Source organism: Quercus lobata, chromosome 6, assembly GCF_001633185.2.
Source record: "Quercus lobata isolate SW786 chromosome 6, ValleyOak3.0 Primary Assembly, whole genome shotgun sequence".
NCBI lineage: Eukaryota > Viridiplantae > Streptophyta > Magnoliopsida > Fagales > Fagaceae > Quercus > Quercus lobata.
Window position 1 is genome coordinate 31,569,047 of NC_044909.1, and position 12,398 is coordinate 31,581,444.

Below are 12,398 nucleotides of genomic sequence, written 5' to 3' on the forward strand. Positions count from 1 at the left end.
CTGTTTTGGGCCTTTTTTCTTTTTTTGTAAATCTAATTCCGGAACAATCAATTTTATTTTGAAAACAATGTTTACGGCCCAGTGGTTATGGGTTTTTAATGAAACATACTTACTTGTTCAACAGATGTTTTGACTGATTTATACTCGTCCATATTTTGCACTTTGCGATTTATTTATTCGTCAATAATCTGTTACTTGATTGTTTTGACGATCTTGAATGCAGTCTGAGTGTTGTTTTAATTTGTTGCATGGTTCTTCCCTTTTCTCTTTCTTTTTGTGTGAATCCGTCACACGAGATCTTGTCGCTTGCACTTGCTAGAGGATTGTGCCTGTGGTGACTTGCATCCGTCAAAGCGGAATCTTGTCACTTAGTCGTTTTATAGCTTTTATAGCCTTTGTATACGTTACAAGGGTCGTCAGTAACTTACATCCGTCCAAGCGGAATCTTGTTACTTTAATGTTCTATACCCGTTGGGGTTATCGTCAGTAACTTACATCCGTCGAGGCAGAATCTTGTTACTTTAGTGTTCTATACCCGTTGGGGTTATCGTCAGTAACTTACATCCGTCGAGGCGGAATCTTGTTACTTTAGTGTTTTATACCCGTTAGGGTGGTCGTCAGTAACTTACATCCGTCAAGGCGGAATCTTGTTACTTAAGTGTTTCATGGGCCCTATGATTGACTAGAACTGCCTGCACAAAGACATCAGAGGAATAATTCTTTCATTAAATTCAAGAATGAATGCATTCGTCTATTACATTTACTGATGGTACTTCTTTAAATGCTCAATGTTCCATGGTCGGGGGAGCCTTTGTCCATCTATGGTTTCCAGGTGGTAACTTTCTTGTCTTGAGTAGTGAATGACTCGGTAAGGTCCTTCCCATGTAGGACCCAGCTTTCCTTGGGTGGGGTCCTTGGTTGTTGTGGTGGTCTTGCGCAGGACGAGGTCTCCTATGTCCAGTCGCCTGAGTTTAACCCTCTTATTGTAGTACTCGACCATCTTTTTCTGATACTTTGTCATTTTGCTGGATGCATTGTCTCTTACTTCGTCCAGAAAGTCCAGGTTAAGTCGCAGTTCATCGTCATTGAGTCCTTCGCTAAACGTTCCTCGTCTGATGCTCGTTACCCCTACTTCCACTGGGATTACTGCTTCCGTGCCATAGGTAAGCCTGAAGGGGGTCTCTCCTGTCGGGGTTCTGGCTGTGGTTCTGTACGCCCACAGGACATTAGGTAATTCTTCTGGCCAAGCACCATTCGCATCGTCCAGCCTGGTTTTGATAATCTTGAGCAGCGCCCGGTTTGTCACTTCCGTCTGTCCGTTTGCCTAGGGGTGACCCGAGGATGAGAACTGATTCATGATTCCAAGGTTTGAACAGAATTCTCTGAAGCCTTGGCTATCGAACTGCCTCCCATTATCTGAGATGATCGTCAAGGGAATCCCAAACCTGCAGATTATGTTCTTCCACACAAAGCTCTGAATCCGAGCCTCAGTAATCATTGCTAGAGCCTCTGCTTCAACCCACTTTATGAAGTAATCGATAGCAACAAGCAGGAACTTTACCTGACCTTTACCTCGGGGCAGTGGGCCGACGATGTCTATTCCCCATTGTGCGAATGGCCATGGGGAAGCTATAGTCGTCAGTCTCTCAGCTGGAAGCCGTTGCACATTTCTGTATCGCTGGCACTTGTCGCACCTCTTGACGATCTCAGCAGCATCTACCTGCATGGTTGGCTAAAAATATCATGTTCGTAAGACCTTGTTCACCAGGGATCTGGGGCCAGCGTGGTTACCGCAAATTCCTCCGTGGATTTCTTCCAGGATGTATCTTGCTTCTTCTTCGTCGACACACTTCAAGTAAGGCATAGAGAAGCCTCTCTTGTATAAGGCGTCATTGAGGATCGTGAACCTGGCTGCCATCTTCTTGATCTTTTTAGCTTCCTCCATGTTCTGAGGGAGGTGCCCATCCCGGAGGTAGGATATTATGGGTGTCATCCAATTGTCTGTGCTCCGAATGGTGAATGTTGCAATTTCTTCAATACTGAGGTGTTTTTGGACCTCCATCGCCAGATCTGTGCTAACCTCCCCTTCTTTTGATGATGCCTGCTTCGAGACTTCGTCAGCCCCCATATTCTGACTTCTTGGGATCTGCACGAACTCCACTAGATCGAACTCCTAAGTTAGATGTTTCGTTAGCTTGAGGTATTTCTGCATCCTTTCTTCCTTTGCTCCGTACTCTCCCTTAATCTGCCCAATCACTAGCTTTGAATCACTTTGAATCAACAAGTTTTTAGTACCAAGTGCCTTTCCAAGCCTCAGTCCCGTCAATATCCCCTCGTATTCAGTTTCGTTGTTGGTGGCCGGGAATTTTAGTTGGACCCCATATTTCAGCACTTCTCCGTCAGGGGTGGTTATGATGACCCCTACTCCCCCCTTCTTCTGAGTTGACGAACCATCAATTTGTATTGTCCATCTATCTACCTCGTCGGTAATCTTATCTTCGTCTGGAAGAGTGAACTCTGCGATGAAGTCCGCCAGAGCTTGCGCCTTGATCGCCGTTCTGGGATGGTACTCGATGTCAAATTAACTAAGTTCAATTGCCCATTGGACCATTCTTCCTGCTGCTTCGGGCTTGTTCATCGATTTCTTGATTGGTTGATCCGTCATTACAAGAATGGGATTTTCCTGGAAGTATTGTCTTAGTTTGCACGAGGCTACTATTAGCGCAAACGCGATCTTTTCGATCCTTGGGTACTTGGACTCAGCTCCTTGGAAGGCTTGGCTAACGTAGTAAACCGGGAGCTGCTTCTTGCCCTCTTCTCTGATCAGGGTTGCACTTACTGCCGAGGCTGACACTGCCAGGTATAAGTATAGGTTTTCCCCTTCTTTGGACGGGCTTAGAAGGGGTGGACTGCTCAGGTAACGCTTTAGTTCCTGGAACGCAGCTTCGCATTCGTCGGTCCAAGCAAAGGCCTGCTTCAAGGTCTTGAAAAAGGGCAGGCATTTGTCTGTAGCCCTGGAAACGAACCTGTTCAAAACTGCTATTCTTCCTGTGAGTTTTTGAACTTCCTTGACGGTCCTGGGGGACGTCATGTCGATGATGGCTCGCACTTTTTATGGGTTTGCTTCTATTCCTCTTTGGGACACCATGAATCCCAGGAATTTTTCCGAAGCAACCCCAAAGACATACTTACTTGGATTCAACCTCATCTGGTGTGTTTTGAGAGTTGTAAATGTCTCCTTCAGGTCGTCCAAGTGTGCGAGCTCTTCTTTACTCTTGACGAGCATATCTTCCACGTACACTTCCATGTTCCTGCCAATCTGTTGGCTGAATATTTTGTTCACCAACTTCTGATACGTAGCCCCGGCATTTTTCAACCCGAAAGGCATTACCTTGTAACAGTAGAGTCCTTGACTTGTGATAAAGGTGGTCTTCTCCTAGTCTTCCTCAGCCATCTTTATCTGGTTGTACCCTGAGAAGGCGTCCATGAATGTCAGTAACTTATGCCCGGCTGTGGAGTCCACGAGCTGGTCTATTCTTGGTAGAGGGAAGCTGTCCTTTAGGCATACCTTGTTCAAGTCAGTGAAGTCTACACACATCCTCCATTTTCCGTTTGTTTTCTTTACCATGACGACATTTGCTAGCCATTCAGGATAATACACCTCCCGGATGAACCCTACCGTTAGGAGTTTGGTGACTTCCTCTGCAACTGCCTGGTCTCGCTCTGGAGCAAAGGTTCTTCGTTGTTGTTGGACGGGTTTCCGTTCTGGGTCCACATTCAACTTATGCTGGATAACTTCTGGAGATATGCCCGGCATTTCCTTGTGACTCCATGCGAAAACATCTAGATTCTCTTTAAGGAACCTTATGAGTCTTGTTCTCATCTCGGGGCTCAACGTCGTTCATATCTTGGTCGTCTTGTTCGCTTCTCCTTCTACCAATTCCACCGTCTCCAGGGCCTCTATCCTGTCTTCTTCCTTTTCCTCAATCATCCACGTGTGGTTCTCCTTCCCAGCCAGGACAGCTTAGTAGCATTCTTTTACCAGGACTTGATCTCCTTTCACTTCACCGACACCATTATCTGTTGGGAATTTTACCTTCAAACAGTAGGTTGATGTTGCCGCCTTCCACTTGTTAAGCGTGGGCCTTCCAACGATGACATTGTAGGACGAGGGACAATCTACCACCAGGAAGTCTACTTGTCGGGTCAACTGTACTGGATAGGTCCCCGCCGTCATCGTCAATGTCACTATACCCCTAGGGTAGACCCTGTCTCCACTGAAGCTGACGAGTGGAGAGTCAAAAGGGCGCAGTCTTTTCGGATCTAGTCTCAGCTGCTGGAAGGCTGAGAGGTAGATGATGTCCGCGGAGCTGCCATTATCGACGAGGATCCTCTTGGTATTGAACCCTTCTATATTTAGCATTATGACCAGGGGATCGTTGTGGGGCTGCTTCACTCCCATGGCGTCTCCTTCACTGAAGGACATGTCCTGGTATGTCCGTCGGTGCTTGGACGGAGGTACGGCGTGGACGCTGTTAACCTGTCTCAGGTATGCCTTTTTGAGTTATTTAAATGACCCTCCTGAAATCGGCCCTCCTGTAATCGTGTTTATCTCCCCGATCACCTTGTGTGAAGGCTGGGACAGATGGTCGTCATCCCGGGAGAAGGATTCATGCTGGATTTTATTGTCGTCCCTGAACTTGCTATATTCTCCTTTCTTCACATATTTCTGTAACTTCCCTTTCCGTATTAACTCCTCTATTTGCTCCTTTAGGTCTCTGCAATCTTCCGTGTTGTGGCCGTGATTTTTGTGGAACCGGCAGTATTTGTTCTTGTCACGGACATTGGGGGATGAGTGCAAAGGTCTGGGCCATTTGAGATAATGCTCGTCCTTGATCTGCGTTAAAATTTTGTCAACAGGCATAACCTAAGGAGTAAATCTTATCGTCCAAGGACTTTTATCATCTTTCCTCCTGTTCCCGTCATTGTTTCGACGATCTGGTCGATCTCTCTTCTGCCCCCTGCGGTCGTCTTCCCTCTTAGCCTTGTCGCCTGGCTTCTCGGCATCCTTTATGGCAGCTAAAGCATTTTCAGCATTCATGTACTTCTGTGCCTTCAGAAGCATTTCTGCCATCGTTTTTGGTGGATTCTTTGCGAGGGAAGTCACGAGATCTCTGGACCTCAACCCCGCCTTGAAGGTCGTCAGCTGCACCTTATCATCGGCTTCATCCACCTCCAGAGTCTCCCGGGTGAATCGTTTGACATACGACCTCAGAGTTTCCTTCTCTCCCTGTCTTATAGTGAGTAAGTAGTCTACCGGCCTCTTTGGACGTTGCCCCCCTATGAAATGGCGCAATAAGGCACTACTTAATTGATCGAAGTTGTCTATGGACGAGGTCGACAACTTTGTGAATCATTCTCTTGCAGCTCCTTTGAGAGTGGTTGGGAAGGAACGACACAGTATCTCGTCAGGTGGTTATTGAAGACCTAGAGTCGTCTTAAAGGTATTAAGATGATCCTGAGGGTCTTTGAGTCCGTCGAATGGCTCAAGTTGAGGTAAGCGAAACTTTGATGGCACAGGGCATTCAAGTACCGCTGCGGTGAAAGGCAAATCCGTAGCCCTTACCATTTTGTCTACGCTTCGGTCCGTCTTCTCCTTAATGGCACTCCTTAGTTCGTCCATCTCCTTCCTCATTTCTCGAAGTAGTTGGCCTTTGAGGGGTACCTCTCCTGTGGCTATCCCCTTCTCCCTCCAGTTTACCCTTGGACCGACTTTCGTCCTGTTGAGCCTGTTGAACCTGTTGGAGTCGTAGCTTCATTTCCTGGTTTCGTTTGGTGAGTTCTTCAATGGTGGCTGCAAGGGCTTGAACTTGCTAGGCCAAGGCTGCTGAATCTGGGCTGGATTCCATCTGAATGTAGAGAGTTAATGGAGACCACGTTTTCAAATATGAATCTGAAAATGTCGTTCCCACAGACGACGCTAAACTGATGAAGCACGAGCTCGTCAGTAAAAGTGGGCAGACAGAATCCCTTGTTGGTGTGGGTGTATACTCTATAAGGGTCACCGGTGTGGTGCCTGCCATAACGCCTTCGATGCCAAAGTCAGAATATTGACGAAATAAGATAACAAAAAACCAGAGTGCTCTCTCAAAGTGTGAATGTATGTGTGTACCTTCTGTTGACTGTGTGAGGGCTTTATACATATGGCTTTAGGGGCTAGCCGTTGTGGTTGTTAATGCTTTCCCAAGTAACGCCTCTGGTCCAATAATGGGACTTTTAAGAGGCTCCCAACGGTCTGCCTGGTTGATTTGGTAACTGTCCAGGTCATTGATTGACTGCATTGAATGACTCCCCTGCCTTCGTCGATGATGACTGTTTTCTTCGTTACTCAGGACGACTTCGTCATGGATGCTTTCTTCGTCATTAGTGTTAGCTTTGTCTGTGGGATGTAATCTTGTCATTCCCATCAATTATCATACAAATAAAAGTTACCACCTATCAATTTTGAATCTTCCTCAAAAAAAAAAAAAAAAAAAAAAAAAAAAAAAAACTATATGGTTTTGAAACTCTATCATGGTTTTTCCCATCCAATAATAAAAAAACTTGGGTTTGAAACTCTCATTTTTATTTTTATTTTTATTTTTAAAGATTATTTACCAAACAACAACTTTTAAAAATTATATGGCAAATGGCCTTTTTGGTATTTTATATTTTTTAAAGACACTTATGAGTCTTATGACATAAACTTTATTATAATTACTTTTTATATTCACTAATAAAGACTTTATCAATTAAGCTAATTAAAATCTAAAATTTTTTAATTAACTTCAAACATCTTATTTATACTTTTTTTTTTTTTAGATGCATTACTTTTACTTTAAAAAAAAAATGTAAAAATACTCTCATAAAAAAGATGTAAAAATACTAGTCTAATTTGCATTTTAAAAACGAAAGCAATCTAGGTTGCAGGGGCAATAGAGAACATATGTGAATAGTGAGTCAAAATAGTAAGTTAGGAATGGTTTGAAAGATGTAAGAAAAGTAACATCTCGAGTTTTAGAAACTCGAGATCCATATTAGAACTCGAGTCCGAAAGACTCGCGTGGCGAGTGGGAAAATGCCACATAGATCTCGAGTCTTTAAGACTCGAGTTTCATACAAAAAAAATTTCACCTATAGTGGCGTTTTTAAGTCTTACAGTGACGTTTTAAAGCTCTATAGCGGCGTTTTCCTGCAAATTTTTTTTTTTTTATAAGTACCAGGTTTAGGGAGCTCTATAGTGGCGTTTTTAAACCCTATAGTGATGTTTTAAAACCCTATAGCGGCGTTTTTCTGCAATTTATGGTAATCGAGTATTTAAAACTCGATTTTCACGTCGATTTTTTTCTCACTTTGAACCCATCCTCTTACAAATCGAGACTTAAAAACTCAAGTTTTAACTTAGAACTCAAGTTTTAGACTTTAACATTATTTTGAAATGTGACAACTAACTAAATTTTTTAATATTTATTGATATTTAGAAAAAAAATTCTCTAGGTTGAGCTCAAAGATGCACAATGTACGCGTACACGGAACCACAACCCTTTCGTATAAAAACGGTAAAACCAGCTTGACCTTCCCAACATCCTCATTTTTCTTCAAACCTCGGCACAACAAAGTTCCGTCTGAAAACACCGAACCACAACTCTCTCTCTCTCTCTACCTGTGCCAAGCAAATCAGAGCCGTTGATTTCAGGTTCGCGTCATCGAGATCTCAAAAACAAATTCCCCACCTGAAATCCTTCTCTTCACTACTCAGTGTTGTCATCATCTTCTGTGATCTGAACGAACTCTTTGGTAATTTCTGATCTGAATATCTGTCAAACAAGAACAAAAAAAAAAAAAAAAAATTATTTATTGAATTTCCAAATTTTGAGTACTTTAGAGAAATGGGTTGTGCTTAGTTTGGGGGTTTTAGGCTTCGTGAAGTTTATATTTATTGGAATTTGGGGTTTTGGAATAGTGGGTGTGAGTTTTTGTTGGCTAAAAATGGAGCAAGAATCACAAAAGAGGAAGCTTGATGAGATGGGCCGCGAGCCCTCGAACGCGCCGATTATGTGTGCTAATAATTGTGGATTTTTTGGAAGTGTAAGTACTAACAATCTTTGCTCCAAATGCTACAAACAGTTCTTGCTAAGTGAAAATGTAGTTGTAGAGAAAAAAGTGTGTGAGGAACAGAATGTGAAAGATAAGGCTGAGGTTGTTGTTAAAGTGGTTGATGAGGAAATGAATGATGATGGTGATAATATTATTGATAAGAGTCTAGTTGAGGAGGAAGGGGCTTCTTCGGTGGTGGAGGGGAAGCGGCCTACGAATCCCACAAATCGTTGCAACTTCTGTAAGAAGCGCATTGGGCTGATGGGGTTCAAGTGTAGGTGTGATTTGATGTTTTGCTCGATGCATCGCTATTCGGATAAGCACAATTGCGGGTTCGATTACAAGGGCGAGGCACAGGACGCGATTGCAAGGGCTAATCCTGTGGTGAAGGCTGACAAGGTTGAGAAGATATGATGGTTGTGTTGGTGATTGGTGATGTGGTGGTGGTTCTTCACTATACGGAGTAAGCTTTTCAAGATTTAAGATACTTTGATGCATTAGGAAATAAGCTTTTATATTGAATGTTACTTGGTTTGATATGTACAGTTTGGTTGATTGTGGTCTCAAATAATGATCTTTTGCTGTAAAACATTTGGATTATTTATGAATTAGTGATTTGCAATAAGGATTTGATGTTGTTGCTATTTATCTAGTATTGTAAGTGTTTCATGTTTGTTTAGTAGTTTGATTGCTCCCCGGGTCATTGCCATGTGTGTTAAATTCATTTGGAAAATGATGGTAGTTTGTCAAGAATATGATAGCTCATTGGAGCTGTAACACATTTGGCCCTCTTATTGGTTGCTAGCAGTCCGGGCAGATTTAGTATCTGAAGAAGAATAACGCTTGTTTTCTGTCCTAATTCCGGTTGATACCCCATTATAAGTAATTGAACTCAGGAACATGCCTACTCTACAAGGCTTAGGCTAGGACCAGTTAAAAGTAGCCTAATATACTTCCATTGAGCACATTATGATTTCTCTGTTAACACACCGTTAATACATTTCAATTTCCTGAAAGACAATAGTTTGCAGGGCTTTTTATCGACCACTACATGGCTTTCAATCTCTTTCAATTGCTTGGCAGTTGGCAGAATGATCCAGTTGGTGCTGTAATGTGGTTCATCTTTTAGGTTTTAGTGTCTTACTTTTTCGTATCTTCTATTTTAAATGTTAGTGTGGGATAGGAATTTCAATTTGTCAACATGTTTTAGTAAGCATGTAAGGATTTCTCTAATAATACAAGCATAATTCAGTTCCATGCCTGGAAAGGCTCCACCTTGGAAACCAGGACCCTCTCCATTTCAAATGATGTGATATTAGATACACTTTTAGATCATTCAGTTCCATATCTGGAAATGCTTCACCTTGCAGAATAGGATCCTCTATTCCTCTCCATTTCAAATGATGTGGCACTGTAAGATTAAATGGGTTCATTTCATATAGAATTTGCTGCGTGGTCTTTTGTCTCATTCAATTGTTTAAGAATTTCACTTTGATGTCATAACCAGCAAGCTGGGTTTTAGTATCATATGTTTTCTTGTATATATTTCAAACCTGTTGCCAGTATGGAACGGCAATATTGAGGTGTTGCTAGTTTCTATCCATGCCTTATGCCCTTATGCTTCCCTTGACGGTCTATAGTTTGGTGCAAAATGCGATTCTGAGTTCTTTGGTAAAAGGGTATTTATGATGTAGGTTGTTTTTCGTTTTTGTTTTTTTAGTTAGTTGATGTAGTCGTCTCTATGGATACCGGGTGCGGTGGCATCTCTTCTTCCTCTTATATTATATACTCTATTATATCTTGTTTTTCAAGGAGTCAGCTGAGCTGACAATGTTTTGAAGATAAAATGGCCAGTTGACAATGGCAGCCTTTGATGATTCACACAGTCAGTAATGACAAAATCTAGGTTCCTTTCCCATATTCCACATCTTCATCACTTGCCAGTTGCCACCATGGTTCATCCTACCCTTTATCCATTGATCTTTCAATGATTAATTAAGAACCTAACGGAAAAGGGTCATCTCCATTCCAAATCTTATTTATTTCATCCATTTAATAGTTTAGATTTTATTTTCTAGATCTTGCAATATATAGACTACTAAATCATTTAAAATTTTAAAAGATGTGGTAGTATGTACACCTCTAGATTCATCATCAAAAAAAAAAAAATGTACACCTTTAGATTTGTAAAAAAAATTGTCTACCTTAAAATTGACTAAATGGACTGAATTTAAAGTGGAGAGGATCCCATGGCTCATTTTATCATAATATGTTTTCAATTTATTTAGAGCATATTTAATCTATATATAAATTTTTAAAGTTTTATTTCTATTTTTAGGTACAATTATATTTTTTAAGCCCAATAAATCAATGAAAATACATTCTTCTAAACAAACACTTGGTTCAAATGACAAATGGCTCCTCCTTTCTTATAAGCAAGGTTTTTTGGTCAAAACTCACTAGCATGAAATTCCATGAATAGCCTATATTTTACTCGAGAATATTTATAAGCTCATTTGTTAACAATCCAATTAACAACCATCTTTTTTACCAAAAAAAAATAACAACCATCCTGATTCGGAAATTGTCATTAATTCCTTAAGCGGTGAGGATGGATCTTCTGCTTCATTTGGCCATCCAATTGCGGATGCTGATGATCCTTAAATATTGCAGGAATTGAACCCGCCTCTTCTCCTTGGCAAAGAGAAATTTTATTGAGAAATTTTATTATTCAACTATATATGCTTGTTCTTGATACACAATGGATGGGCCATATTTGTTCAAAGTTAGATCAAATACTCGTTTGTTTTTTTAGAGTAATTTCAAAAATTTTATTTTCATTTAATAAAAAATGAATTTATATTTTTTTTATGAATTATTAATAATATTAATTAGAATAATATTAGACTTGAATTGCATACAATTAAATATTATTCAACTAGAAATACAATATTTCTAATATCAATAATATAAATTGTTAACAATAACTATACAGTTAAATTATAATATATAAATTAAAAATTTTAATCATTAAATCTTAATAATAATAATAATAATAATAATAATAATAATAATAATAATAAAATTAATATTGTTATTGTGGGGTCGGGGAACTTATGATCCGGCCCACGCTCTATTAGGGCTCAGGGCCCATGCCGAGGAGGGTGTGTGCCGAGGACGAATGATGAAAGGCCGAGGTGTCAAAGGGGACAGCTGAGGACGATCCTATTCTCGGCACTCCAGGACTTCAAGGGGAAGTGCAACTTCTCGACGAAGGTCGCCCCCAAAAAGCCCCCTGAAGGAGATACGAGTGGAATGGGACCCACGTGGAGGTACGGTGCAAAACTGGTTCAGAGTAAATACGTCCCCTCCACATTAAATGCACCCGCCAGCATCCTGGCCATGTTAATGAGAAAAGACTCCTGGACATGGTGACTTCGATCATCGCAACTAACAGAAAGTAAGGAGGGACAGCTGATGGGACAAGTACAGAAGCAGACACCTGCCTGACTAACAAGTGGAGGGCTAAGATCAATCAGGAAGGGCTATATAATGAGAAGGTTAATGCTCCAAAGAGGGGGCTGGGAAAAATGGCCAAGAACCAGAGCCTCCCAGCCCGCCTCCAGGAGAAAGACTCTTAGGGCGCACACGCTTTAATTATGTATGAACATCACGGAAAACCCATTGTCTTGTAACCAAGGCCTAACCTTTCAAACCCCCGCTCTAGAAATGATATTGTTCGGGCCTTTTTACGTACGAACCCAACACTGTTATGGGTCGTTACAAATCGCGTCCTTACATTTATTATCAAATACAAAATATTATTATCAAAATATTATTATAAATATTATATAAAATTTATAAATATAAATTAATATTATAATAAAATTATTTAATTAATAATTTTTATTTTCATTTTAAAATATTTAAATATAAGAAGTTTGTTTGACCCCTCCCTTTCAATTTTTTTCTTCTTTATTTGCATTTTGGGGGCTTATATTTCATTTTAACGTGTCTCACAAACTGAAAATGAAAGAATTAGGAGGGGGTCATTTCATTTTTGGATCTAAACAAATAGGTTCAAGAGATGAGAGAATTAAGGATACCCACCAAAAAGACTAATCCAATCCATAATGATTTACCAGAAAGTACAACATTTTTCCTATAAAAAAAAAAATACAACATTTTTGTTATTTGTCCAATCAATAGGTGAAGCAAATACAACAGTTACACTTAGGGGTGTCAATGTTCGACCCAACCCG

At 40.7% G+C, this 12,398-nt stretch overlaps 1 protein-coding gene across 1 annotated transcript; it reads left to right on the forward strand.

The window, feature by feature from the left end:
- The first annotated feature begins 7,581 nt into the window (after nucleotides 1-7,581).
- On the forward strand, nucleotides 7,582-8,784 carry LOC115993628 (zinc finger A20 and AN1 domain-containing stress-associated protein 6-like). Its single transcript, XM_031117571.1, has one exon. It carries the CDS (start codon nucleotides 8,029-8,031, stop codon nucleotides 8,548-8,550), a length of 522 nt encoding a protein of 173 aa, XP_030973431.1. The 5' UTR covers nucleotides 7,582-8,028; the 3' UTR covers nucleotides 8,551-8,784.
- Nucleotides 8,785-12,398: the final 3,614 nt, after the last annotated feature.

What these genes read in the sequence shown, in the direction of transcription:
- LOC115993628 (XM_031117571.1), top strand. Translation starts at nt 8,029, where the DNA reads ATGGAGCAAGAATCACAAAAGAGGAAGCTTGATGAGATGGGCCGCGAG.